The sequence below is a fragment of the Anarhichas minor genome, unplaced genomic scaffold, assembly GCF_050575085.1.
Source record: "Anarhichas minor isolate MPS153535 unplaced genomic scaffold, ASM5057508v1 ptg000021l, whole genome shotgun sequence".
In the NCBI taxonomy this organism is placed as follows: Eukaryota; Metazoa; Chordata; class Actinopteri; order Perciformes; family Anarhichadidae; genus Anarhichas; species Anarhichas minor.
Genome location: NW_027466467.1, coordinates 8,653,277 through 8,680,810, shown reverse-complemented (window position 1 = coordinate 8,680,810; position 27,534 = coordinate 8,653,277). Strand labels below are relative to the sequence as shown.

Sequence of the window (27,534 nt, the reverse complement as noted above, 5' to 3'; positions counted from 1 at the left end):
TTGTGGACTTAATTTAAGATGACAACTGTGATGGGATGTGCCAGTGACGAATCCAAAAGCCACATTTTTCATTTGGAGTTGAGATTTAAGTTGAAGATCTGACCCAGAAACACAGCATAGTTACCGCGCTGCACAGATGGCATTGACTGGAGGATTGTTACAACCAATATTGAGATTTGGCAAAGAAAAATAACACAGTTCTATATGATAAATACTGAATTGTGATTAAATTATTTTCAGTTTCTACTGGCCTTCTAAGCAGCATTTCACAGAGCCATGGAGGAGGAGAAGCAGCCAACTGGAGAGCCTCACTTTGTGGGGAAGAAAGAAGAACTGATTGAAGCAAAGCGCTCTTTCAGAACACTAGAGAGTCGGGACATACTGATCATCTACCACCAGAGCGTCTTCTATGCTATGGATTCTTACTGCTATCGTGAGTTCAGTTCTTCTCTAAACAGTTGCTGCTTGTGAGAGAGGGAAAGCGCGACCATCATGCTTTAGTTTTAAGTATATTATTGGCTGACTTCATCTAACAACATGTATTCTTGTCTGTTGACACTGGTGCTTGCTTCAAATTGCTGCTGATAGACATCCTGTGATGGGGTATTTAACAGTGAGCTGCTTTGCTTTTTTATCCATGGAACATTTTAGCTCATATCACTTCTAAATTGCGTCCAGTCAGCAAAACGTTAGTGTACTCTAAACTGTTTGCTTACTCTGCAATACACTGATGCTCTATCCTCTCGACAGATGCTGGGGGAATACTGCAGAATGGAGACATTGAGGTGAGGTTTACATTTGACTTAAGAGATTGTGTCTGGCCCAGAGCAAAGAAAACAAAATGCCATTTCAGTTAAAGTACAGTACTTTTGTGTTTTGTTGCCACATGCATGCTTTCACAGGCTGTTCCATCTGCACTGCAACCCTTACTGCTGTGCTGAGGCACAGTAAGTGAGGCAAACACTGTAATTAAGATACCCAACCTGCATAACATTAAATTAATGTTATGCTCACGTTGAAGGGCCTAAATGACCTACACTCATCCCACATGAGGTTGTTTACCTGCTTTCTTTCAACACACTCACAGGAAATTGCTGGCAAGCTGTGCATAATTTGTCCAAATCACAAGTACAAGATCTCTCTTGCCAAAGGGGAGGGCATGTACAAGGCCAGGGACCCCCAGGAAAAGCCGCCTGTGCCCAGATGGTACTCCAAAGGTGTGAAGCAGCGGATCCACACGGTCACTGAGACCAGCGGGGATGTCTATGTCAAGCTCTCTGAGGACACGTGCTGGATCGAGTCAGACTTCTTCCAGGGAGAGAAGGGCAAGGTGGAAAGGGACAAAGTTGCAGCAGCTGAGAAGAAAACATAATAGTAAAACCAGTGTTTTAAAATGTGAAATGGATTCATGTGTGCCTTGCTAGTTGTTTACATATTAAAATGTTTTCCTGAAAAAATATGTCACTTATTGCTGTGTAAGGTGGACAAAAGCATTTCAAAACAATCATGGAGTTCACAAAATAAACTTTTTTTATTTGTGAATTTTGATTTATGTATCTCAAATTGGGATCATATATGTGATGTATGAGCTGAATATGTATCCATACTCGTGTATCCCTCTGCATTTCAATTTTCCTCATGTATTATGCATACAGTGAATGAATTATTGAGATAAAAAAGGTTTATACTGATCGATAATTTCCAAAAGTGGAAAATTGTTAAAATATAAAGAATATACCACAATACTGGCCCCTTTTTTTTGTAACATTCATGTCTGTTTTATTCCCTCAGATAACATCAGAAAATATGTATATCAGGTCACAGGCTATGTAGATTCCAGCATCCGGGATTTGTGTTGTGACATGTTTTTTTTTCATTGGCAAAAAATTCTTTGAGCAACTGTAAAAAAAAAAAAACTTGCTGAGGATACCAAGCCAACACAGTCCCTGAGGTTGTTGAAAGGTGTGTTGACACTGACAGCAGCTTCCGACAGGTACTGTGGCTCGCTGAAAGGAGCTGCTTCTCACTCCTGCACCTCATGACCCCCTGATGCATATTCTTTGCACACGTTTTGTCGGCCAATGGATTGGTCAAAATTGGTGAAGCAGCATTTGAGACACCTTGAAATTTTCACAAAAATGCTGGTTCTTACAATTCCCATAATGCATCTTAATAGCATCCTCTGTTGGACTCTCTCTGCCTGGAAAAACACCCACATCTTAAAAAGATTTCTGATATAATTTCAAGTCTTGAGTACAAGGCTGTCATACACTTATTGCAAAAAGGTGAGGTTGTTTATCTGGCTTGTATGAAAAATAAAACCTTGAACTTGAATTATAGTTTGTTGCATAGTCATCATATGTGATGTAAAGAGTCAAGACAGCTTGTCACGTTCAGATTATTTCTTTGTTTCCGTACCCATTGTGCAGGCTAAGAGTGGCATGGCCCTAGAACTGCAAATGCCACGGGTTGAGAACACAAAGGCTATGGGGTTTGATGTTCTTCTGTGCATGAATGATGCAGGTCTCTGTAGCCTACAGCAAACTCACAACCCAGTCTGAAGCCTCCGCCTATGTGATGCTTTGAATACAATCAAGAAATGCACAGGGGCCCTGGGTTACATGGAATGAGAGGAGTGAGCACTTCTGCGAAGTTACTACACATGAAATTTTAAAATATTATTAGGTGGTTAAATCGAGAGTCTTGATACAAAGCAGGTGCCGTTATGTGCAGATGGTCGTCTGCAATAGGTCAAGTTAGAGGGCTCCTTGTCAAGATAAAGAGCAGACTGTGAGGGCAAACTGCTTAGCAGGGCTCGTGCATCTTATTCCAGAGGGAGAGCACTGCACAGCATGCAAGCAGCATGGGATCACTGTGTTGCAGGGCATTCAAATCCAAGGCCTTCTGAATAGCTCTCGGGTTGGTTTTATGTCTTGCATTTTTAATCTTGATTATGAATGACAGCAGGCCCTGATAAAACCTTAAAGACTATTTTTCCTTTTTTAAATGCTCTGAAAACCCCTGTAGCATGTCCAAGAGGGACTATAAGATCTCATTATCACCTATACCACTGACTGACTCCCACTGCAAAACATCCCTAAAGCCAGTTAGTTTATATTTTCTTGCTGCATTAGCAAACAATCTCCTAACACTTGCTCATTATATTCATGTGGTGGAGTTCAGTGTCTGTCTTTGTGAGTCATGGACAAGAGAACGGAAGTTATTGGCGCACACACCAGAGGATAAAGCTCTAGCTCTGTAATTGGTTAGAGGTGAAACCATCAGCTTTGGAATGACAATAAGGTGAAAAACTGTTTGACTGACCAAAATTGTCATTTCCTGCTAGCCAGGGGAACGGGTGTTTGTGTGTGTTTGTTGGCGCGCGCTGCTTATACGCGTATGCCCGCGTGCGTGTTGCTGAGTCAGGCGCGACCACTCTCTGCTCAGTCCGTTGCTCTCTCTCTCTCGCGCGCGCTCTCTCTCTCCCTCCCTCCAGTTGTTCTTTGCCACCGAGACTTTGTTTTATCCGCCGACGTCATTCATGTGGTCTGGCCGCCGAGGCGCGAGGCTGCCCTCTCCTCGTCGCTAATTGTGTTTCCTACCGACTGACAACTTGTTTTGTCTGTTAGCGCATTGGCTGCCCATGGGCGCAGCTGTACACACACACACACATACACACACACACACACACACACACACGCGCGCACTCTCTGCTGCTCCGCCGGCTGGGCTGTCCGGTGCACCTCTGCGGTGGGTTCGGGACGGTATCGGGGTCTCCGCTTTTATGAATGAATAACGAGACGGGGAAATGCGAGTGACCGCGAAACTCCTCAGCAGCAGCCGTGCTCCCGGGGGGGGCAGCCACCGATGAGAGGGATTAACGACGGAGCGGAGCCGCGGCTCATTGCGGAAAAGCCGAGTCTGACTGCAGACTGGCGAGGAAAACGCACCGCGAGGGTAACGGGCTCCATAGCGTAGAGCAGCTGAACGAAACCGCGGTGACCACAATGTAAGTTGCTGTGAAGCTGCAACTCATTAGGCATATGAGCAGAGGGGGGGTTCCTGGTTGCATGCTTTTTTTTCTGGTAGGCTACATTGCTTCATAGGCAATGCATCGCCGAGAATATCTCAAAGTGTCTGCTTTATTGGACCACAATTCCCTCTCAGGTGTAGCCTATTAGGGCCTTGGCAAGGTTTTCTCAGTCATTTTCAGTGTCATAATGGTGATGCACTGTCTCCGTGATAGACATTATTAAGGACCAAAATGTGTGTCCTATCTACCTCAGCGCTATAGCCTTCAAATGATTGGTTCAAGTCACTCCAACCACGAGTTGTCTGGTTTACAGGTCCATCCAAATCGTGGCTCTGGGCAGCGAGTGCCCCGGAGGGGTCGGCTCCGGGGAGGAGATCATGGGCCAGGGGCAGCTCCAGGGAGGCCTGCTGTGGAGCTACCTGGGCCACGGAGCGCTGGTGGGACCCTGCGACCTGGAGAGCAGCATGCACAACCCGGCCTTCATGGAGTACACCTCGCGCGTGTTCGGAGACGTCACTGTAGTGGTTCGGGATTGCCCCAGCTGGGTAAGAGAGACATGGTGGTGTGTTTGTGTGTGCAGAACAGAATGAGAAAACAGACACCTGCATATGTTGATTACAGTGTGAATCTTTGCTTTGAATTATTTTGGATCATACATGTGTCCAACCCCTAATTTGCATATTGAAAAGGCCCATTTATGGTGTTGCTTTGACTCGAACCCCCTGCACCTTAAAGCTTGTGTGAACAAATCTGACTTGTTTTTCACAGGAAGGTCAGGGCAGGACAAGAGGGCAAAAAACAAGACATAAAAATGAGGGGTCATTTTGCCAGCGCGTTGTCATTGTGAAAGAATGTGTCACTTGACACTGGTATGCTGTTTACGTTCTCACTCTGCTTCTGTTTCTCACAAGACGAACAACATTTCAAATTCCAGAAAGCCTCTTGCCTTCCAGGGCTGATTGCAAGCTTTAAAAAAAAAAATGTCTCTAGTTTAAGGAGGACGCTATTTTAACATGCGATGCACACGGAAAAAAGAATAATGAAAGAACTTTCTTGTTCTTAATGGCATGTGAATGTGAAATGAAAGCACTGTTGTTATATAGCAGCACTCTATGCGCCTATTATAGGGCTGTCTAACTATGTCAGGGGCGGTGCGGCACAAAGTCTGTCAGTCTAATTCTATGGCTCTTTGTCCTTGTTTTTATTCAAATTGCTTAACGCTTTCTGAGGTGTTTTTTTTCTCCTCCCTAATGAGTTATAGCCTCACTCGGGTCCTTGGGGGTAAAGTCCCGAGCGCCACACTGAGGTGTTTAAGGGGAGTCAGAGGGGAAGGATTACGGTTATCTAAGGTGAGGGTGACTGGTTGGGTGTTCAGACAATTCAGTATGTCATCTGACCTCCTGCTGTTTTGTTTTTTTGTCGTGCTGTTCTTGCCTTCCCAGGACTTGTTGGACAGCGATTGGGCAAGCGTACGGAAAGTTCTTGAGCAGGCTGACATCCTGGTCATTAAATATTCAGTCACAGACAAGCTGGCCTTCCAGCAGGTGAGGAACGGCTACGCCCCGAGACTCCGCCCGCTCCTGAGGCACTGGGGTGTGCCCGTCATCCTGGTCGCTGTTGGAGCGCGGCTGAACGGTGAGGATGCTTTTCTGTCCTGTGTGTTTTTTGATGGAGCCAGCCTGAGTTTTAGTTTTGCCTTCAACAACTGGCTCCCCAAACAGTTTGTCATTGTTGTGCGGGAACAATGGAGTTTGAGAGGCTGCAAATACAAAAATGTCTTATCTCTCAGCCATTGTACTTGATATCCTGGTATTTTACAGATGATTCACTGCTGCCTCAGTTGTTGAGTTTGATTGCAGGACAATATTGCCTTCTTCTCGCCACTTTCCGAGCCTTGTGTGTCCTCTGGGGTGTCCTCCCAGCAATGAGGAGGAGGATGCTCATGATTAGATCTCCTCTTGGCTGCCTTCATGGGGTCAGCTCACATGCTTGCCTGCTGGAAACTCACCAAAGCGAGACATCAAGTTTCATATTTTTTGGCCGTGCAAGCAGACAAGAAGCTCGCCCAGCACTTAAATATACATGAAAATCAAACGTGCACCATACCAGTAGTTTGTTAGGTGTAGCATTACTGGAGGCTGCTTAACACATCAGGAATGTACACACATGCATCTGGTACCTCAGTGGGTCTGCATGTGTTTTTGCACACACACACACACACACACACACACACACACACACTGACCCTTATTGAATCCAGATTCCGCAAAGACGCTCATCAAATGCACCAGGTTGTATTTTTAGCTACACACTTTGAGATCCTGTCAGAGCTCCGCTGCACAATGATCACAGTGTAAGTCAAGTCTTTGCCGGAGAGAGGGAGAGAGGGAGGGAGAGAGGGAGGGAGAGCTGTAGACCAGAGCCTTTGTTTGTGTACTTGTTTTGCGGCTGCTGTGAGTATTTTCATGCTATCCCCTCATGATTGCAGAGAGCGACGGCTGTGCTCTGAGCGCTTCCTGCTGCTGCTCGACTTTAGACCACCTAAGGCACAGCTGTGGCAGAGAGTCGCTGCTGAACGTGCATTAACACAGCCATTAAACCAGAGCCGAACGCAGGAGCACAGACAGATTTATCCAAGGGCACGCACGCACACTAACATGCCACTGATATGCCAAGTCACCGCCTGTCAGCCGCTCGAACACACACTCATGCTTTCCATTCCACCTCTCTGTCATACACACACACACACAGTCACTCTGTCCAGCTCCGTCCCTATGCCTTTAATTTCTTTTGTTAGCAGTATGATTTATGAAATGCCTCAGTGCTCAGCTGTATGTTGGGCTCATTCTCTCTTTTATATCTGGTCCTCTCCTCATTTGGCCGGTCTTTTTTTTTATTTTTTTGTCCTTCAAGCTAATCCCTCCAAATTTTCTGTTGGATTCTGCCTCTTTGGTCCCCATGCACACATGTTACTGGTTGGTGGTACAGGCTGGTCCTAGCGCACATGCGCTTTGCAGAGCCAATGATCATCCATCTTTTCTGTTGTTGCAATATAATTCTTCAGCTTTTTCTTCAAGATGCGAAACGCATCCAAAACCAAAGATCCAATGACATGACAGGAACCAACATTGCAAAACACTACAAAGCAGAAAACATCAATTGTTCACAAAATGGAAAAATAGACACATATCTACCTTTTAATATCCTCATTGGTTTACTACTGTGTAATTACGAAGAAGGGCCAGTCCACACCATCAAAGCCCATGTGGCTGTGGCATCTGGTTTTAATGTTCTGTTTTGCCAGATGTGTTTTCTATTTTAATTTTATTTGTGAAATGTGAAACAAGGTGTTTTGTTTTTTTCACTTAATCCTTTTAAGCACTGAAACATTTTAACAAAACAGGTTTTGAGTGTCATGTTTTGTATTTGACTGAATTCTTGTGATTTAGTACATTCAGTATTTTCTTGTTTGATGTATTTTAGACATTTTGCAGCATTTTTGTCCGTGTTGGAACACTAGATTGACTCTTAATCAGATCACAACCCCTTGAGTGATGGGTTGTCACTGTATAGTATAATACCGCACTGTAAGTTGACAATGCCTGACCGGTGTCTATTACATTCAAACATGAATCTGTTGAATTTATTGAGAACTATCACTACAGTGTGCACATTCTTTTTTTTTTTTTTATCTGACTTGTGTCTTCAAAACATGTTTTCATCCATGCCTGGCATGGGCATTGACATTACAGATCTAAATGTATTGGTTCTCAAATGCCCTCATTAACTATTTATCAGATTCAGTTATTTATACAGTTTGAATGAGTTCATCTTAGAACAGAGTTCTCCTCTTCTCTGTGTTCAGATGAAGGCCCTCCATGCACGTGCCCGCTGTGTGCGTCCGACTGGAGCAGCTGTGTGCCTCACAGTGAAGGTCTGCAGCTGTCCCGGGACCTGGGGGCCACCTACCTGGAGTTGCCCTCTCTCAACCACGTCTTTGTGGGGCGCTACTTTGGCAGCGTGGTAAGTGGTGTCTCCTCACACAGGAAGTGACCGAGCCGTAAAATATGAATTCTTAAACATTTCATAATCTTCCCGTTTGTTAAAACTCAGTCGACTCTGCGTTTCAGATAGGTACAGCTCTTAGTAGAGGAGACAGGGACAGGTGGCTACGTCGGTCTTTTCAGGAAGTTGTTTCCAAAGCTAAGAATTGATGATGTAACAACACTATTTTGGTACCTTGCGTTTGTTTTGTACTAACGCATGCATTTCTGTGTTGTACAGCTGGAGTACTTCATGATTCAGTGTCTGAAACACAAAGCCAAAGAGAGGCCGGAGAAGAGGCGAGGAAATAAAGTGAACGATCTCCGTCCCCCTCACTTAGAACAACCAGGTCAGAGGATTACTATGGTATCTAAAAACTAATATTGCTTTTATTTAAAGTGGCATCTATTCATGTCTGGTCAGTGTTAACCCCTTTAAGCTATTTTACAAATTTAACTAATGGAAACTATTCCTTATATTTAGTAATACTTTGTGCTGTGTAGAGAACACTCAATCAGACTGACTGGATTGCTTCTTCTTCCAGCTTACATAGCCATAAAACAAGCTGAGCACAAAGGTTCTTATCCAGATCAATATTCTCTGTTCCAAACTGGAAATAAGAGGACAGACAAAGAGCTAGCTGGACTACTTTTATTCCATGACGTTTGAATCAATTTCAGACTGAGCTCTTTTCAGCACCAAACACAGCAACAACTGAGAGTTTAGTGCCTTGTTCTGAGGCAGTGATTTCAGTGGTAGATTACTTGTTGACCGTTGTCTTTAACCAAATGTTCTCAATTTGTTTAGGTGTTTAGGCATCAATAATGCGTTTCTTTTTCTTCGTCATGTGTTTTTAACTTGTGTGCATAGTACTGAAACTTCATGTTTTTATCTCGGCTTTGACAGATTTAGTTCAGGGCTGCAAGGTTACATTTGAAAATGTTTTGTTCTGTCTCGTGACAGAAACTTACGATATTCAGTCAAACAAAACCGACACATTCTTACTGTATGTACCCTTTCGCTTTGAGGAACTGGCATCAGAGAATGTTTGAGAAACAGTCAGTTGATAATCAAAGCGTTGCAAGTTAAGCATCAACTAATTGTTTAAACTTTAATTGAGTTTTTAATCTGCTTAAATTCAGAATTTCAAATGAATTTCAAAACAAGCCCCGTTGAACTTTTTGTCAAAAGGTTTTAGTTTGTAGCAGACTGTAGCTCTATTGTAGACTTAATCAAACTGCCTTTATTAAACCAATCAGATTCTGCAAACACAAAAGGCTAATTAAGAGAGGAGATAAATGACTATACTGGACACAACGATCAAAAGAAGCTGAAACTGAGACACAGTGAGGTTGATTATTTTCCAAAGCTTAAAAGAAACGAGCCACGCTGGAGTGCTTTTCTGTTGCCTTTCTGCTGCTTTTCCTTTCTCTTAATGTTCTACTTTTTTAGACTTTGGCACTTTCTTTCTCCTAATTGATCATCTGCCATTCCTGGTTGCGGTAGTGTTTTATTTGAAATGACATCATTAGAACTAATTCTGGTTGAAGTTTACAACTTCTTCTTCTACTACTGCCATTTCAGCATTTTTCCACACAGGTTATTTTTTTACAAAATACAGCACCTGAAAACATTTAACACAAACTATGTGTTACATATTGATCTGGCAACTTTGCTACTCAATCTAATGCAATGACTGACAACTGTAAGTCCAGCCAAAAAGGCAGCAAGTGCTGGCAGAGGCATTGGTGCTTGTCCAAAGCTACTTAACTGTACTTATGGGGCAGCTTGCATTAAATATGACGTTCACTGATTCAAGAACAGCACAATTTTCACGGCCAAATCTCAGAGGTCATAAAAAAGGAGATGAGGTCTACAGAGGAGCGGTATGTATGAAGCATGAATAGGAATATAATTGGACAATGATTTGTGGAGCCCCATCCCCCCACTTCCTTTGCTTCCCTGCTCGCTGCTTTTTCACTTTTTATTAATCTGAATTCACGAATGCATGGATCATAAAGGATGTTTTTTTCTCCCTTTTTTCTATTGACTGCAGTATTGTTTTCATTTTTTTTTACTGTTACACTCAGTTCACTGAAAACCATTTATCTGTGACGTGGGGATTTTCCATAACTTCTTAAAATATGAACCTCATTTAAAGTGTCTAAATCATAACTCGTTAATGTCAACCTTCTGTCTTACTTTCTGTGTCCCTCAAGATTTTAAAAAAGCAGGAACAAATCCATTGATGAACAGACCGACATGACGATTTCTCCATTACTCACATAGACCTAAATCCAGTGCATCAGCCTCGGTCCGCATCTTTGCAGGTTTTTCATAAGCGCAAAGACAAACACATCTGGAAGCGTCTTTTCTAACTTAAGCGACAGGGCAGGGCACACCATGACATTGGTCTCTCCTTTAACTGTCTTTTTTTTTCACCAGAAGATCTCACTACACCATGGCCGTCACTCTCACTCTCTCCACATACCCGCATACACCCCATTTATCTCACTGTCAAAAAGACACGGTAGATAAAGAAATATGAGTACACCAAACGTGTTTATTACAAATCTTTTGAGGTGCTTTGAACAAAACGCATTTAGAGGATTTCTGACTTTTCACTTTTTAAAAATGCAGACGAGCAGAATTTCAGCAGTGCTTGTTCATTAACGCAACTCCTATCTATCTTCCCCCTCCTCCCTCCCTCCCTGCCTCCGTTCAGCACGTCTCCCCCCCATCCGAGTAGAGGAGTCCAGCTTCTCCCAGGACATGCAGTGGTTGTTGGAGCGTGGCGTGCAGTTCGCCGATGTGGCTTTCTACGCCGGGGACTCTGGGAAAGAGCTGGGCTGGGCACATGCGGCTGTGCTGTGCGCTGTCAGTCCGTACTTCAGACAGCTGCTCCTGGGGCCCAAGAACAGGTAGGAGAGATATTAGCTCATTCACAGGACGGGGCTTAACAAGCTGTTCACCAGCTGAGCCTGTGGCCAGCGGGGAGCTCAGCGCCGTCTGCAAACTCCTCTTCTGTGTAACTGTGATGTTGTGCTGAATTTCATCTCTGGTTGGACAGGGAACGTCCCCAGTCGCGGTGTGTTTGCAGAGAGCGGGATGGAGGCCCTCCTTCGCTGCTCTCCACCTGGGACGGTGGGATTATTGATGACTTGCCACGAACAGAGGGGCACCTGACAGGACGCCTCTCCCGTCTGGTGGTGAAGGACCCCCTACTGTGTATGTGCTTGTGGGAGACTCTCATGTTCATTTATAGAGGTAAAAACCACCAGTCAAGCGCAGCACACTCTGATACAACTGAGTAAACCATAAATCTGCTGTTTTGTTTCTTTTCCAGAAAATTAATTTCCAATTAGCCTTTTTATTACCCCACCACTTGTGTGATGGTAGCACTGTGAAGCACTTTCACTGACTGCTGATACAAAAGATACATGAATATGAACACACTGATGTTGAACAGCTGTAATGTTTACCATCTTAATTTAGCGGGTTAGCATGCTAACACTGCAAGGATGAAGTATTTTTATGGCAAACACAAGCTTATGATACTAAGTCGGTGTGGCAACGTTTTGTAGTCTAATCAAGTCTACCACTTGTTAGCAAATGCCTTTTTTTAAGACAGTTTAAATCTTCAAAATCCTCTAGAGGGGTACCTACTGACGTATTATATATATAGTAAAAACCAAAGCAAAGTAAAAAAAAAAAAAAAAATATGACAACGCATAGTGTTAATCCGAAGTAATTAATGTTAATGCTGCCAATTTTTTTATTATTATTAAAAGCTGCACCAACCTAAATCACAACACAGGAGAACAACCCGTCAGTTGTACAGGAAGTGCCAACTAGAAAGTGGAGATCAGAATACAAAACTGTCTCCACAACAGCAGCCAACATGCACTTTGCCCCTAGACATCTCTACTCAATCTGTTTACGCTCATTACACTACTGCACATGAATTCTGGGAAATGATGTCTATTGCACTTAAAAAAAAACGACTTTCCTGCTTCTAAGTGCTACAAACTGCTCAATTTATTGAATTACATTCATCATTAATAACCTCGTTTTGGTGACACTTTTTTGCATGTTGCTAATGGCAATGGCTGGTGTTTCAGCCGTGGTGCTCCCTGTTTGCTGCCATATTAGACAGATCAGATTCTGCACATTACAACTGGAGTTTAAATACAGCTTACAGAGCTGGACTGACATTCACAGCATGGGAACTCCATTCCCCAAAAGCAGTTGCTTTTTCTCCAATAATTTAGATGTGATGATTAATGTCCCCCGGCAGCAGAAGGTAGTTTGCCTGCTATTGGATCTTATCCAATGTTCCATTATGGAGAGGAACAGAAATCAGTCAAATTGAAAGTGCTTGATAGTAAGCAACTGTAGTGTTTTAATCTGGTGCCTGATCATTCATCGCGTAGTACTGTGATCTCACACTGCTCTCTTGTTTGTCCCTTTATCTCCACCCAGCTCAGTTCTATTAAACATGGATCGGTACACGAGAGACATCTTTGCAGAAATTGAACTTCCATCATTTCGATGGCTGATTTGTTGATAGAATCTGACTCGGTTACAATGGCCTCATATCGTGTAAAATTAACAGTATCTTATACAAACTTCACCTCAGAAAGATACAGGCACACGCAGGCGTAGAACATGCAACCAAAACATTTTGCAAATTGTGACACTCGCCTCCAAATTGATCTCAGATCGCGTATGAAGCCTAGTTAAACAGCCACGTGATATTCTCTGCAACATCAGTGCCGTAATGAAAACCTTCTCGGTCTGCGGCTCAGAGTCTGCAGTGCCGTGCTTGCCGCTTGTGCACGCCAGCGCTTCAACGCACACTGCATGTCGTGCAGGAGTCCTTATGGCAAAAAGCTGTGCTAACATCTGATTCATGGCCGCCTCTTAACATGCATGTGAGCAACACTGATGGTCTGGCACACTTGTACACCAGAGGCATGCGCACACACACACACACACAAGCTGAGTGTGTATGTGTGCTGGTGAAGGGTGAGTGGAGAAGGGAAGAAGATTATAGGGTTCGACTGAGTTTCTGTGAGTGACTGTATGAATAAGAATAAGAACGGCAGCAGTTGAAAGACGGAGGGTGCAGTGTGTGTCTTCAGAGACACACATTAAGTGCTTGTGTGGATTTTTTTTCAAAAGATGGGAGGAATATGGGAAAGAAAGGAGTGGAAAATTGTGAGTAGGGTGCAAAACCAAGGTGAGAGAGGGGATGGAGTGTTTAAAGGAGCTGGTGGAGAGTGTTTGGGTGATGGGCACCAGAGCATACAGTTTATGTGTGTGTGTGTGTGTGTGGCTTGGAGAGAATAGCAGAAAGGGGGAAAATGTGTTCATGTGCAGAGCAGAATACGAATGTCACGTTTCCATAAAACACTGCAGGGAGACATTTGTTAAGTCTTGTGTGAAAAATGACTAATTTTAACCTTCAAAATAGTGGGTCTGATTGTACGTTTAAAGCAGCTGACCTCACATACAGTGTGTGTGTGTGTTTCCGTATTAGTGTATTGTCTTGATCTGATTAGGCATCAGACGTGAATATGTGCCTGCTTTGCACACTGAAATATTGGGAGTACAGTGAGCCAATGCTTGATGTTCATTTGCAGTAAATCCACAACGAGCCGTGCTTTGCATTCCTAGAGATAGGATGAACGTTTTCTTCTCGCAATTCAATTCCACTCTTTTGTCCGTTGTAGCTCATTGTAGTGGCTTAGCGGAACTAATTTCCATAACAATATCATGTTTCCGTAAACGCACAGCGTCACACTCGTGGTTCTTAATCCACGCTTGGGTTTTTTGTCACTCGAGTGTGTGTGGACAGTCACAGAGGCCGCGACTTTGTTTGTGTGACGCTAACACTGTGAGACTCTGTCTCCTTGCGTAGTGTGCTGCAGATTTATTGACTTTGTCACTTGGTTGCTATTCTGCGTGTGCATGTTTAGCACATGCATTATGTGTGCAACACAGATGAATCACTTTGTGTGCTTGTGGTCATCCTGGCCTTTTTTTTAGGGTCAGACGTTAGACTACAGGCCAGCTGTTTTTGGGACGACTTGGGAAAACGTAATTAAATTTCCCAGCAACTGATTTTAGCACAAAGTACACTGCTTTATGTCCTTGTTAGGGTTAAGATTTAGAATCAGCAATGTAGTGTGAAATGTAATTTTGGAGGAGGTGAAGGAAAGCCTCCAGGAAATTAGTGCTAATCTGTACAACTTGTTCTGAAAAGTATCTTTTGTGTTTGTTTGTGTAGGTGGGTGAGACACCAGCACTAGAAATGATTTAAGCATGATTTTTGCTTTATGTATGTGTATTCCATTTTATCCATCCCCCAGTGTATCCAGTTGTGTTATTTGGTGTCTGGCTGTGTCGCATGTCGCCACCACAGCTCCTGAGCTAATCTCTCACCCTGCCTACAAGGTGTCTGTGCTTTTTTGCAGTGTTATTATCCGGCACGGCGTGTTGAGGTAATCCCTCTATCAACCCAAATACCGTCATTATGAACTAATGATGAGATAAATCCTGCCCAGTCCAGCTCCCTTCTTCCCTCAGCAGTCTGTTTATGTCCCAGTGAGACAATTTGCGCCATCCCAATCAAGCTGCAGGGCTGTGCAGGCTTTATAAAGGAGTACACCAGTGAAGTGATTAAATGCAGCTGTGCAGGGTGAAGAGTTTTACTTTGTCTCATTGAGTATTTCTATTTCACATCCTTTTTTATGGCAAATTACTGTCTATCACAACCTAAAGGTCTATTTTCCTATAAAGTGCTGCATTGCCATCGTTCCCTCGACAAAAAGCCAATAGGATTTTCCCATTTGATTATTGCTGGAAAAAAAGCTGTGGTAAACACAAGTTTATGACACTTACATATTTTGCTCAGCAATATAATTGGAAGTACAAAAATGCTAACTAATTTCCGGGTTCATTCTTTGAACACTTTTATTTGTTTATTGTGTATCTATAATTTTAAGCAATTCTAGCGGCGTTCATGGTCCCCAGAGGATGAATCCTACGGACTTTGGTGATCTCCTGACTTTACATTTGGCGCCACTGTGAGGTCCACAATAGGGTTTTTCGTGGAAATGTGGAATATCTTAACAATTGCAATCACATGTATCATGTGATCCCTTACTTTTTTTTATTGCCATTATACATCATCAGGACAACATTTTAATTGTCTAATTGTTTATGACCAAATACCTGCACAACTAATGACATTCACACCAGCTTGGTTCAAATGTTAGCATGCCAACCCGCTAAACTAAGATGCTGAACATGGTAAACATCTGCTACACATCAGCATTCAAGCACCGCAATGTTAGCATGTTAGCATGCTGGCGTTAGCATTTAGCTTAAAGCACCAGCGCTAGCATAGCTGTAGACTCTGGTTTAAACACAGTTACTTTGTATTTTGGTCCTTATTTTTAATGTGAATGGATGAGATGAAGTGAAATGCAGACTCTCCGTCTATAAGCCAAACTATTTAATTGTGACTTTACCTGTAATTTAAATTTAAATATGTTTACATATGTTTATGCTATATTTGTTTAACATATATATTGATATATTTAATTTGTATAGATTGGCATTATTATCCATTAATTTACTGGACTATAGATGGAGCTATACAAAATGTAATTATAGTAAGGCAGATTTATTATGGCCACTGGTGTGTTTTTTGAAGGCATTGGGTCACTACTTCTGACATTCCTGTAATCTGGACAGGGTGTCCCACCCATAACCACCGTGGGTTATATAAGCGGACACATTTTTAGAACACGCCAACTTTGTCAAAAACAGGCCCTGAGGGTTCAGTGTGTAAGGTACGTGGGTGTTTCAGAACACAGTGCCATCTTAAAAAGAGTTTGCCTGTGTATTTCTGTAAACTGTACTATTGTGGGTCCAGAGAATCAGTGTGTTTGTGGATGTTTTTAGGAGCGTGGGAGTGGGATCACCTTCAGGAGGCCCTGGAAGAGAAGCTGAAGAACTCACTAGCTGTGGCCGAGCTTATGGAGCGCATACGATCCCTCATCGGCAAAGAAAAGGTGAGGTCTTTCATGTTTAAAATGGCTCTTACACACACACACACACACTTCCTAAAAATCACATAATCTTGTTTTAAGACTGGAATATTTTATGGTGTGAATGCTATAACAGCCCTCCCCACCAATAGAGGTTAAATATCTATAATGTGTCAAATCTACTCTTTGAAGGTATGAACACATGTTTTTGTAGTTGCAGACTAACAGTAGCTTAATTAGCAAGACCTCGTTTAAAAACAGCGCAGTAATAATCTGGCTCTAATTAGCATATTTACATAATTACTGCCCGTATCCCCTCCCAGATACTTTGGGAATTAGGACGAGACAAACAAGATATGCTCTTAAAGGAGCCAAAGCACAACACGATATCTGTAAGGAGCCATGAAATCCAACATTTCCTTAAACACCGCAGTGTCACATCTGTAAAGTATTGTGTCCATCTGAAAAAACTTAAGGTGGCTCTGTGTAATAGGCGGCAGACTTTAACATTTTGAGAGAGATCAGGAGACATGACATGGCTGCGTCTGACAAGCCTTTGGCACCACCATGCATAGCCCACCAACCCATCTGGATAGGACTAGGTCTGCTACCTGAGGCGGTGTAGAGGCGCGCTGACACACCGAGAGATGGCTGGGCCACTTTAACGCGATGAGACACCCGAATGTCCTGTCGTGATTTGATCCCGTCCTCTGCAAACACCTTCGGGTCCTCTCACTCTGCCAGACCGGGCTGAAATCTTCCATCGAGCTTTCCATAAGCTTTGCATTGATTTACAGAATCAAAGGGGCTTGATTCTGTAGCTGCCTCTGCTGAAGCCTCCGTGTGTTTGCTGAGCACTCCCTCTGCAGCAGAACAGTGAGAGAATATGAAGTCCTTTGTGCTTCGGTTGACTGAGAAAGGTCACTCAACGGTAATGGGATGCTTTGACGACATTCATATAAGGACGTAACGCGACTGCATTTGCACATACACTGCAAAAACCAACTGACAGCCGTTGTGATACTACTGATTTTACCTGCTGTGCACTGCAGTACACTGGATACACATATGTCACATGATGCATCCTTTGAATGCTCGAAATGACCAGGAATGTGTAGATAAATAGACGGTTTGGACGAGCGTGTGGTTCCTAGTCTGCTTTCGGTGTTAGCCAGTTTCGTCATGTCGTTCTTGGCATTGCAGTTGAAGCGTGTTTGGGTATCGCTGTGCACGACTGGCAGAGAGGTCATTTGTATTCCACGGCGGAGGTGAGATAGACGTACAGAATGGCAATTGTGCTGGTAACAAGTACCTGACATCCAGCAGAGGAATGTTAACTCTCTCTGTACGTTTCTTTTGGCTTCTTCTTCTTCTGTTTGTGTGTGTGCGTGCGTAGGGTACCAGGGACACGCCGAGTGCCCGGGCAGCTCAGCTCGGCCCCCAGACTCTAGTCAACCTCTTCAATTCTCCTCTTTACTCCGATGTCATCTTCATGGTGCAAGGTGGGTCAATGCTTATCTGTTCCACACACACACACACACACACATTTACAAATGCATGCACCGTCACACAGCAGAGGAAGGTCACATTTAATTAGCAGTGATTGAATTATGATCTCACTCCCGGGCCTGGGTATCCATTCGCAGGCAAAATAAGATAAAGTGGTCCGAGGGACGGGCTGCCTTCCGGTCCGGCCGGGTTTCATCTCACCAGAAGCTTGTGCAAGCTCAAACTGAGAAATCTGGAAATAATGCCCTAAAGCATATCCTAATCAATATTTATCTCATAAAAAGAGCAGTGAGCTTTTTTTGGTCCTTGCACCTCTGAGCTGTTTAAACTTATAAATATAGACTTAATGAATATTTTGGTGCATTTCTGTTCAGTTTTTTTTCCACTTATGTGCTGAGTGTAGTGAGAGCAGTCAATGGCTGTTAATTGCACTTCATGACAGCGATTATGTCAGGACTTGTGCCCAGGCTTTTCATGTAATTTGTGTCCCGGTGTTTTAAATGGCACATTATGACTGATCATCACTTTTAACAAGTCAAATTGAATTAGATTTGGCCTCTACACGTCTGTGATGAGAAAAAAACCTTCCACCTTTTGAAAATTATTCAAAATGTGTTTGTGATCATCTCCAAACGTTTTTACATCAGAGATGCATTGTGTTACTATCAGTCAACATTCAATACATTAATCATGAGTCGTTTATACTGTCAGGTCTTTCACTTCACAGCTCTTTGGGACTTTCCTAGACGCTACTCTGAAATTCTAAACCCAGCTGCTAATTTTTCATGTGTGTGTCTGTGTGTGTTTAAGGGAGTGTATTGCCAGCCCACCGAGCAGTGCTGGTGGCACGCTGTGACGTCATGGCGGCCATGTTCAGTGGGAAATATGCAGAGGCCCGGAGCCGAGTGGTGCCTATCCACGGCGTCTCCTCAGATACCTTCCTGTCTTTCCTGGAGTACCTCTACACTGACTCCTGCTGTCCTGGTGAGTTTACTGCACACAAACCCAGACGTGTACTCAAGTACACCGCTGTGACGACTGCAATATTACAATAACATTAAAGCTGTTCTAGGTGCCTAAAAAATGGCACATAAAACTGCAAACACATCGTCAACTGGAGCTAAATATAGTAAGAAGCTGGCCCTCCCCTCCTCTTTATCTTGAGCACTAATTAAACCCGGTAGCAGATTTTGTATGGCGTGAGACCGTGTGTTGCAGAAGGACAATGGACCTTTGACGTCATTTTATTGTGCTACAGGAATATGCACCATTACAGAACACTTGAGGAGGTGCAGTGGTGTTTTCCTCTTGGCGTCGCTCACTGACCGCAGCCTAAAACAAAAGCGCAGATGACAAGTCCCATCAACCATCTGTGACTGCGACATGCTGCCAGTGTCAGTCTCGGGTGGCTGGCGGAGAACAGCACCGGGCTTAAAATTCAATTAGATTTAGTGATGACAACATCAAGCTGTGGCATCACAGCTTCGTCTGCTTTTGATGGTGCAAACTCACAGCCCCAAACGTATTGTTGTTGTTGTTGTTGTTTTCCTCTGTCACATTGTGCGCTGCATTTTCAAAGGGATTAGTGCTGATCATTCTCTCTGGTGGTGGCGATGACGTTACATTTTTTTCAGTGTTCCTACAACCTTAAAGTTACAATAATAATTATTTTTATTCTACTTCTGAATCAAATGACTATGTATTATGAAAACTCAGCTGATTCCATTGAAAATCAACACTCGTTTCTTTAGTCAGACAAACCAACTAATGTTCATGTTGCATTGTGTCTGCTAACTATTTAACAGGTTCGCCAAAACAATTGGATGAGCTGTTTTTATTTTTTTTCTGCCCCCTAGTGGTACAAGATTACTTAATGCAGCTTTGAATTACAGGATTTTTGCAGTCATGCCTAAAGGGACTTTGGTTGTAGTGGTGTGTGTGTGTGTTTTCATGAAATCCATCACAAGTCACAAGCCTCCCAACTACAGATGATTACTGCTTCAGAAAGCAAAAACAAATCAAGATTTTACAGTCCTAAATGAATAGAGCCATGAACTTACTTACTGTAAACATACAGAGTTAATGACAACACTGTCTGTCATCTTCCCTTTCAGTGTTGTTACACAACGAAGCTGCTGAATAGACAATGTAAAGGCTCAGAATAATCTGTCCTGAATAACCAGCTACTGAGAGCCGACAATCCCCTTATTTTGTCGCATGAGATGTTTTGGTAAAAGAAAATCATGAAGAAACTCTAAAACCAAACCCTTAAGATCGGTCTTAGGTACATGGAGGGTAAGCAAGCTTTCTCCAGAGATACAGCTTCAGGTTGAGTCATGGGAACAGAAAATTAAAGCCATGAAGCAGCTCCAGAGGCTGCAGCCGCTGCACTGCTGTTATGTAAGAGCTCAGCACTCAAGGGCAAAACAAGGTAACTCCAGCAGTGGCCACGAAAAACTAAGGTTGTGAAATCAAAGGAGGGTCGCTATCAGAGTATTTCACTCATGTACATATTGTATACTGTACATACTGTATGATGGTGGAAATAGACACACACACAATCCTTTTATGATGATTATAGTTGTTAAAAGCTTCCTGTGGTAATCCTGATGTTGCTCTGTTCAAAATATATTTGGACCACTAATCATAACAACACTTTATTTACAGAAGCCTCTGAAATACTTTGGAGGCCTACCGGCTTAAAAATGTTGCAACCACTGCAGTAATCTACATGACGTCATAACGATACACGCATACAGTAATTCTTAGTGTGTGTGTGTGTGTTTGTTTGTGTGTCCAGCCAGTGTGCTGCAGGCCATGGCCGTGCTGGTCTGTGCGGAGATGTACCAGGTGAAGCGTCTGCAGCATCTGTGTGAAGTGTGCGTGTGCGCTTACCTTCAGAGCATGCCCAGTAGAGAGCTCTCGTCCACGGGCATCAGCGTGATTCGACTGCTCCGCCGAGCAAAGGTCAGTGCTACTTCTGAGCATATAAGGGAGATGAATTGAGAGAATAAACACACCTGCAGGAGATGGCTCGTCTGTGTAAATGAATTACTATTTCATTACAATAGGACATTTTCGTCAGCTTCCAAAATGCAAATGATGCCGACAGAGGAATTCTTCCTGTTTGCCAAAAAAATTGCTCAATGTAATTGTTTTCAGTGGCTTAATCTTTTACTTGCAGTAGCCGTAGGCCTCCATCCGCTCCAGATATTCACTGTTATGTGAGAACGCATTAATTCTCAAGAGAATCGTTATTTAACATAATGTGTATGTTTGAATTGATTCTCAGTGCCACAATGCAGAGCAGCTGTATATCTGGCTCCTCCACTTCATCGCCAACAACTACCTGATCTTTAGTCACAAACCTGACTTCCTGGAGCTCTCAGGTTAGTGTTTTTTTTTTTCTTTAAACGCGTATCAACAAATTCAAATAAGCCTTGTAAGTGATGGCTGTGCAAACTAAAATTGCTGCAGAGTGAAAATTAAACTGCTGATTTCAACAGTTTGGAAGACGTCAGATTTCTTTTTTGAAAATGATCAAGTCAGAATGCCTGCAGGCTTGTGAGGCATTCCCCAAAATAAATGTGGATTAGGTTCTCTGTCTCAGATAAGGGCTGCCAAAGGTAGGCTGGTTCTCATTTTTTTGCTAAATGGCCAACCAGTTAGTAAAATATATGAGGTGTAATGAAGGTGTCCATCAATCACTTAATACAATTGAAACAATAGTAACCATGTTGTCACCTTTTGGAGAATAGAAAGTAAGTTTATCACTTTCTATTTTTGGAGGTTTGACAACAACATGGTTTTAGACGCCTGTGAAAACCTCTGCACTTCATGCTATACTGCCATATAGCACAATATGTTATGCATTACACTGGATGTAATACATCCTTGTAGTATTCTTAATACCAGTTAATACTCTGTTATTATAGTCACATGCATTCGGCACGCAAGATTAACAGCTACATTGCTCCGGTTAGTCGCAGTTTCACATTTTATTGACATCATTAGTCATACACACAAGTTTAAGGTCATTGGACGGGTACTTAAGGGCACAAGAGAAGTCAAAGGGAGAATAAGGCCACAGCACATGATGGATAGCCGTTGGTCCTCTGTTGCTTGTTGGTGTAAACAAAGTCTTATCAGACTATTCGGCCTCGTTGGCTGTGTTCTTGGCAACAATGCAAGCAGTTAAAAGTGTATGTCTTTCTATGAGTGTGTGTGCCAGGCACAGTAATTATAGTTGTGTTTATGGTAGATTACAGTTTATATGTTCCTGTGTTCCAGAGGAGGAGCGCGAGCAGGTGGAGAGGCTACGCTGGCCGTCCAGAGGCTACCTGCAGGAGCTCAGCGAGTACCAGCAGCGGCGACGCAAGTTACGCAAGTCCCGCTGCATAGTCATGTGACCCCCCCCCACCCGGATGCCTGGAGACCTGTGCAAAACAGTGGGGAGAGCAGAGGGAGGGAGAAAATAAAGAGTGAGACGAGTCATCGACACGTGGAGAAACAGACAGAATAAAGTGTTTCCTGTGCTGGATGAAGGGCCGAGTCTGAGGGACACCGAGAGGTCACGAGACTCCTCAACCAAAAGGACAACGTTGTGCAGACACACACCGCTGAGACACGCCTCTCTTCCCCCGGAGGAATGACTGTGCATCCTTTTGCGTAATGACTATTCATCACGGGCCATACTAAACGACTGATCCTTAAAACCCAATATGAATTTAAAAACGACCAGCTGGCCCACGGTGAAAGATTATCTTTCTACTGCAAAATGGTGAATATCTACTTTGAACAGTGACACAAAATGGCTCCAAAACAGACCGGGATCGTTGACGTGACTTTGTTTGAAAAGGCAGGAAGGAAACTGCTCCTGCTCTCCTGCTCTTTAGAATGTCTGTATCTTCTGCACACTGGACTTATCAGTCTTAAATTAAAACCATGGCCCATGATGCATCTGTGACCTCTTGGATCTAGAAATTGTGGACGTGATCACATGCAGCATTGCTTAAGCTGAAATAAGTCTTGAGCCTCTAACTTCTTTGCGGCTCTATCGGTATTTCAGGAGAAGTGGTAATGCTGCAGGTGGAACATTCACGACCGCTTTCTTCTGTCTGTTTAAAAACTAATGTTCAGCAGACGAGCAGGACCAAATTCAATACAATTATTGTATTAACATTCTTTCAGATATATGATGCGAGATGAAATACATTCTGGGCGTCGGCTGTGTCAAAAAATGGCTTGAAATGAAATCGTCAAATTAAACTACACATCGCCTGTATCAAAAATCAAGTACACCAAATCCAGAACAATAATCAATGTGTTTTTTTTTTAAATTTAATTTAAAGCCTGGACTTTTACACCACTTCCTTTGCAGGTTTATATGACATCATGTTGAAACTATTCCGTATCTATTTGCAATAACACATACTAATGGTCTGTCTCTGTCTGTCACATGAAATGGCAAAAGCCCTCGGTAGCATTTATGTGGACAGAAGTGGTATAAAGATTTAGGAGAAACAACCATATCATGAACATAAGTTGGTACAACTAAAAACCACAATGCCTCTGGGTGGATATACAATATTTATTTATCCTATTTTTTTAATTTCAGGTTGTTTTTAATCATAACGAGATTATGATTTATTGGTGCTGCAATTATTTTTGTAAACTATACTGTATGTGGACATGATTATACTTTTTTTTTTTTTACATTTGGAGTAGAGACTACTGGGTCACACTATTTTACAGTCTACTGTTTCACTGATATTTACTTCAAAAAGGTGCATGATTAAAAAACAGTCTACAAAATGAAAGCAAAAAAGATCAAGAGTGACATTTTGCAGCTATTTTTTATTTAGTGGATCAGTATCGGTCATTAACAGTCGACAAACAGTACGTAACTGTATTTGTATGCTGTTCTTGCAGTACTTAAGCAGAGGAGTAGCAGCAGGCTGTGTATATAGTACAAGAAAGCTACCACTGTGAGATTTTGACAGTGTACAGGTGATATCAGTCAGTACCTTTTAAACCACCTGGTGTATTATTAACCTGCTGCTGCTGCACCACAGCAATCAGTGTGTGTCTACTAGGAAATCCTCAGATAACTCCCAGTCTACTCTTAAAAAGAAAAAATAAAAAGAGTAAATAACAGTTGAAAGAGTGGACTGTAAAACTAAGTGTACTCCAGTGCTGCATCCACACCCAGTGTGTGGAGACACACACGTGGCTCCACCGGGCCAGTGTTGTACAGAGTGTAGATAACATGACGTCTGACTTTAAATAAAGACATGTTTTAGAATGAACGAACCACAGACTGGATGAATGTCTGCGCTCTGCTGTGTTTCAACACAACCGCTTCAGTGCTCCACGGCAAAGATTCTCCAAACTCTACTGGAGAGAGAAACAACGGTATTCCCTCATTTGGAGGTTTCATGATGTTGGTGGAGAACATTGTCCAGAACTGCAGGATCCGCCTTAAAATCTGTGTCAGAACAGGCGAGTCTTTCATTCTTAACGTAGCTAGCTGGACCATGTCAGATCATAAGCTTGTTGGCCTTTGCCTTTGGGTCAGGCCATTATCAGGCTGATATCTGAAGGCGGTTATAACACCATTTCAAGATCTTGTATAGTTGTTAATTTGGGTTGAGATCTGGTGTGAAGGAAGCATGTGATTACCATTGATTTTTATACTCTTCAAACCATGTAGTGGAAACATCTGCATTCATTATGTTTCATTTATACCCGTATGTACATTTCCTTAAGGCCCGGATGAAGCGTTGGCCTGCGGCAGATTTCACTCGCGTCTTAACCACCGAGCAATTACTCCTAATCTCTTTGAGCACCACCTCGGGCATCTTATTTTCTTTTAATGTATTTATTTATACACTAATTAGAGCTTGCCGTTACTAATGTATGCACTTAATGACTTGCTTCGGGTCTTCTGAGGGAGTACACCCACCTCCTTTTTCTTGCCTGCTACTACAAAGGGCCTCCCTATTACCACAGCCACACATGCCGTCTTTCACTTTGCACGAGCTGGTGAGTGTGTGCAGGTGTCCTGTTACCTGGAAGGTCTGCAGCCGGTCATTGCAGGGCTCCAATAGACTGCAGCATGCTCTCCAGTTTGCCACTCTTGTGAAGCGCCTCCACGTCGCTGCCGCCTCCAACACACTCCTCACCGATGAACACCCTCGGGACCTACATTCAAATCAACACAAGAGAAGCAAGGGGTGCAACTGGTTATTCAGTGTTGTGCATGGAGTTGGACAGCATGGCGATGTATACCACCAGATAATGTCTACCAACAGAGATGCTGCCATGAGACCGTGGTATCCACCCCATCACCATCTGGTACAAAGCCATTGTGGGCAATGACAGAAACAATAATTGGCCACTATTTTGACAGTTGTTTTAAATGGAAAATCTGCCAATTTTATTTTATGTCTATATCTATCTGAGTTGGAGATATATATTGTGAAAATAGCGTGCAGTTCTTTCTGATGTTATGTATAACTGATGCTATGAATCATGCTGAAGAGGGAGCACGAGCCGCCAATGAGCCGCAGCGTAGGCACGAGAGAGAGAGAGAGAGAGCCAGCGGGCCTTAAGGGCTGGTAGAGCCGGCATATTTTCACATTTTACTCGGTGAATTAAAAGATTTATTTCGACCAAACCAGAGTTGCTGATAGTTGGAACAGTGGAAAGACTAACCAAAACGTGTTCGGGGAGTTCTATTTTGTATCTGTGCAGTTTGAATGGAGTACGAGTTAATAAGCTAGGCTAATTAGCCCGTTTTAGTTCGGTGTAAACTTGAATTCGGAAGGTGGACGGTTGTATTTCTCTGTTTCGGTGTTAGAATATGTCCTTTATTAACAGTTTGTGTGTTTACTTTGTTTATGTATTAGTCTACAAGAGATGTGCTTCATGTAGCTAACTCCTCGATGCTTTCGCGGTCAATATAACGTTAGCCTACACTGGAGAGTTTATTTCTTCAGTGGACTACATTTCCCATCAGCATTAAACAGCCACGTAAAGGGTAGCGAACTTCACCTTAAATCACGTTTCATGCACACTTATACACAATAATTTCCTGGTTCTAGCTTTACAAATGTGAAGATTCGCTGATTTTCCGTAAAATAATTTGAGGTTTGGACTATGGGTTGGACAACAAGAATTTGTTTTTTTGGTGATTGATGCGACTTTGTCACCATTTTCTGTAGCTCTATAAACTTAAGTCATTAAATTAAATTTAAATTAAGAAATAATCAAGTTGCAGTTTGAGACAATAGTTAAAAACTAGCTTCACTTCGACCAACTACAACAAGAAAAAGCTGCTTTCACATTAATGCGTGAGTAATAATCTAATATACAAGTAACAGTGGGCATTTTTATGAATGGAGTTATTTTACTTTAGCCTGTAATAGAGTACTTTTAGTGTGGTACTACAGTAGTAGGCTCTTTTTACTCAAGAAAATAAAATACTTCCTCTACCACTGCATATAGATATAACTTGACGATTTTATCCATATTATTCACTACTCATTTTGTTCATAGGTTAATTCTTTCATCAATCCTAAATGTAACTTTCTGACTTGGTTTTGCTGCAGAAGAAGAGTCGGTAAGTGAGGTTTCTGTGTGCGTAGTTCCTGCTGCTGACTCACTATTGATTTCACCATGCCGAGTCATTTATGGATTATACGAGGAACCGTAGCAAAATGACTGAACAACTGGCAAATGTTTACATTAAACATTGCAAACCATACATCCGGTTGTTTACAGAACCAGTATATATCGCCTGTGGTTAAATTACTCTCACTTTTTTTATTCCACAAAGTAGTTGTACATCTACAGTCCTATGTTGTAGATTAACAGTGTACACGTGTGTTTTCAGGCTGTTTAAAACGACACTAGCGTTGTTTACACCATGACAAAGACAGCGTCTGTGTTTACCGTGCGGGCTCCGGTGAGTTCCAGGAAGTACTCCTGCATGTTGCTCATGTCGCCGCGTTTACTTATATCTACACTCTCCAAATGTCCCGGCTTGAATTTGTACTTTGACAAAACCTCTTCGGCCGTAATGCAGTACGGACACGTGGGCTTAATGAACAGCACCACTTTATCTCCCTTGATTTTAGTTTGCACAAACTGCTGCGCCATTTTAAGTCGTCCGATGAAGTGTTTACAAGATGAGAAAGAAGGTATCAATGGAGGAGAACAAAGATGATCTCTCGCTCTCTCAAGATGACGTAAGAGGCAGCCACCCCCCCTCCCTCCCCCTTCTTCTTAAAGGGATACTTCACTCGTGCATGCGCATGTAAGCGCGTGCACAAGCTATGGATTTTCAGAGATAATTTATAATTGGATAATGACTTAAGTTATAAAGTGATACACTACTTACTACCACTAACGATCAGGACGATGGGCCGATCTCTTTATTTCTGTGTTCAGATGTGGCTCAACTAAACCTGCTTGTTTGTATTTTGGAGAACAGTACTGCAGGTGAACCAAGCGACTACCTAACTAATGTACGTTTTACCAGTCACAACGGTTAATAACTGTAAAATGTGAGTGATAATGAACCAGAGTAATGTTCTGCAGCACACAGTAGTTGGCCCAAAGGTTTATAGGCTACTGGTGGAGCTAAATATTTATGTAATTCCATTTCTAAATGCAATGTCAGTGTTAATTATCAGTGTGTGACAGTTTTATATCTTTCAACACTGAATACATGAATACATACTTGGGGGACACTAAATTAACTGGCACTTCCTGATTTGGATAAATCATAACTATGTCATAGATCAATAGCAGGCGGTGCTTCTGATCTATTCTAAGTATCTTTGGTTTTTACATAACTATTTAAAATGATGAAAATGTAACCAC

General features: G+C 42.6%; 2 protein-coding genes across 6 annotated transcripts; one reads left to right on the top strand and one right to left on the bottom strand.

The window, feature by feature from the left end:
* Positions 1–275: 275 nt before the first annotated feature.
* On the top strand, positions 276–23,954 carry rhobtb3 (Rho related BTB domain containing 3). Of its 3 annotated transcripts, XM_076095740.1 has the most exons (14): positions 276–433; positions 751–785; positions 4,347–4,578; positions 5,476–5,668; positions 7,899–8,056; positions 8,318–8,426; positions 10,803–10,998; positions 11,148–11,344; positions 16,052–16,161; positions 17,534–17,639; positions 18,457–18,630; positions 20,447–20,613; positions 20,939–21,035; positions 21,937–23,954. In XM_076095740.1, the coding sequence occupies exons 1-14, from the start codon at positions 410–412 to the stop codon at positions 22,053–22,055; spliced, it is 1,917 nt and encodes a 638-aa protein (XP_075951855.1). In that variant the 5' UTR covers positions 276–409; the 3' UTR covers positions 22,056–23,954. The 3 variants fall into 3 exon arrangements, with proteins under 3 accessions (XP_075951855.1, XP_075951856.1, XP_075951857.1); XM_076095741.1 differs by lacking the exons at positions 276–433; positions 751–785 and adding an exon at positions 3,326–4,009; XM_076095742.1 differs by lacking the exons at positions 276–433; positions 751–785; positions 4,347–4,578 and adding an exon at positions 4,605–5,382.
* On the bottom strand, positions 21,630–26,882 carry glrx (glutaredoxin (thioltransferase)). Of its 3 annotated transcripts, none has more exons than XR_012955743.1 (4): positions 26,602–26,882; positions 24,717–24,849; positions 23,960–24,042; positions 21,630–22,082 (listed from the first exon to the last, which is right to left on the bottom strand). XR_012955743.1 is itself a non-coding variant. In XM_076095753.1 (3 exons), the coding sequence occupies exons 1-2, from the start codon at positions 26,806–26,808 to the stop codon at positions 24,736–24,738; spliced, it is 321 nt and encodes a 106-aa protein (XP_075951868.1). In that variant the 5' UTR covers positions 26,809–26,878; the 3' UTR covers positions 21,630–22,082; positions 24,717–24,735. The 3 variants fall into 3 exon arrangements, 1 of the variants encoding a protein (XP_075951868.1); XR_012955744.1 differs by having other exon boundaries at positions 23,960–24,039; XM_076095753.1 differs by lacking the exon at positions 23,960–24,042 and having other exon boundaries at positions 26,602–26,878.
* Positions 26,883–27,534: the final 652 nt, after the last annotated feature.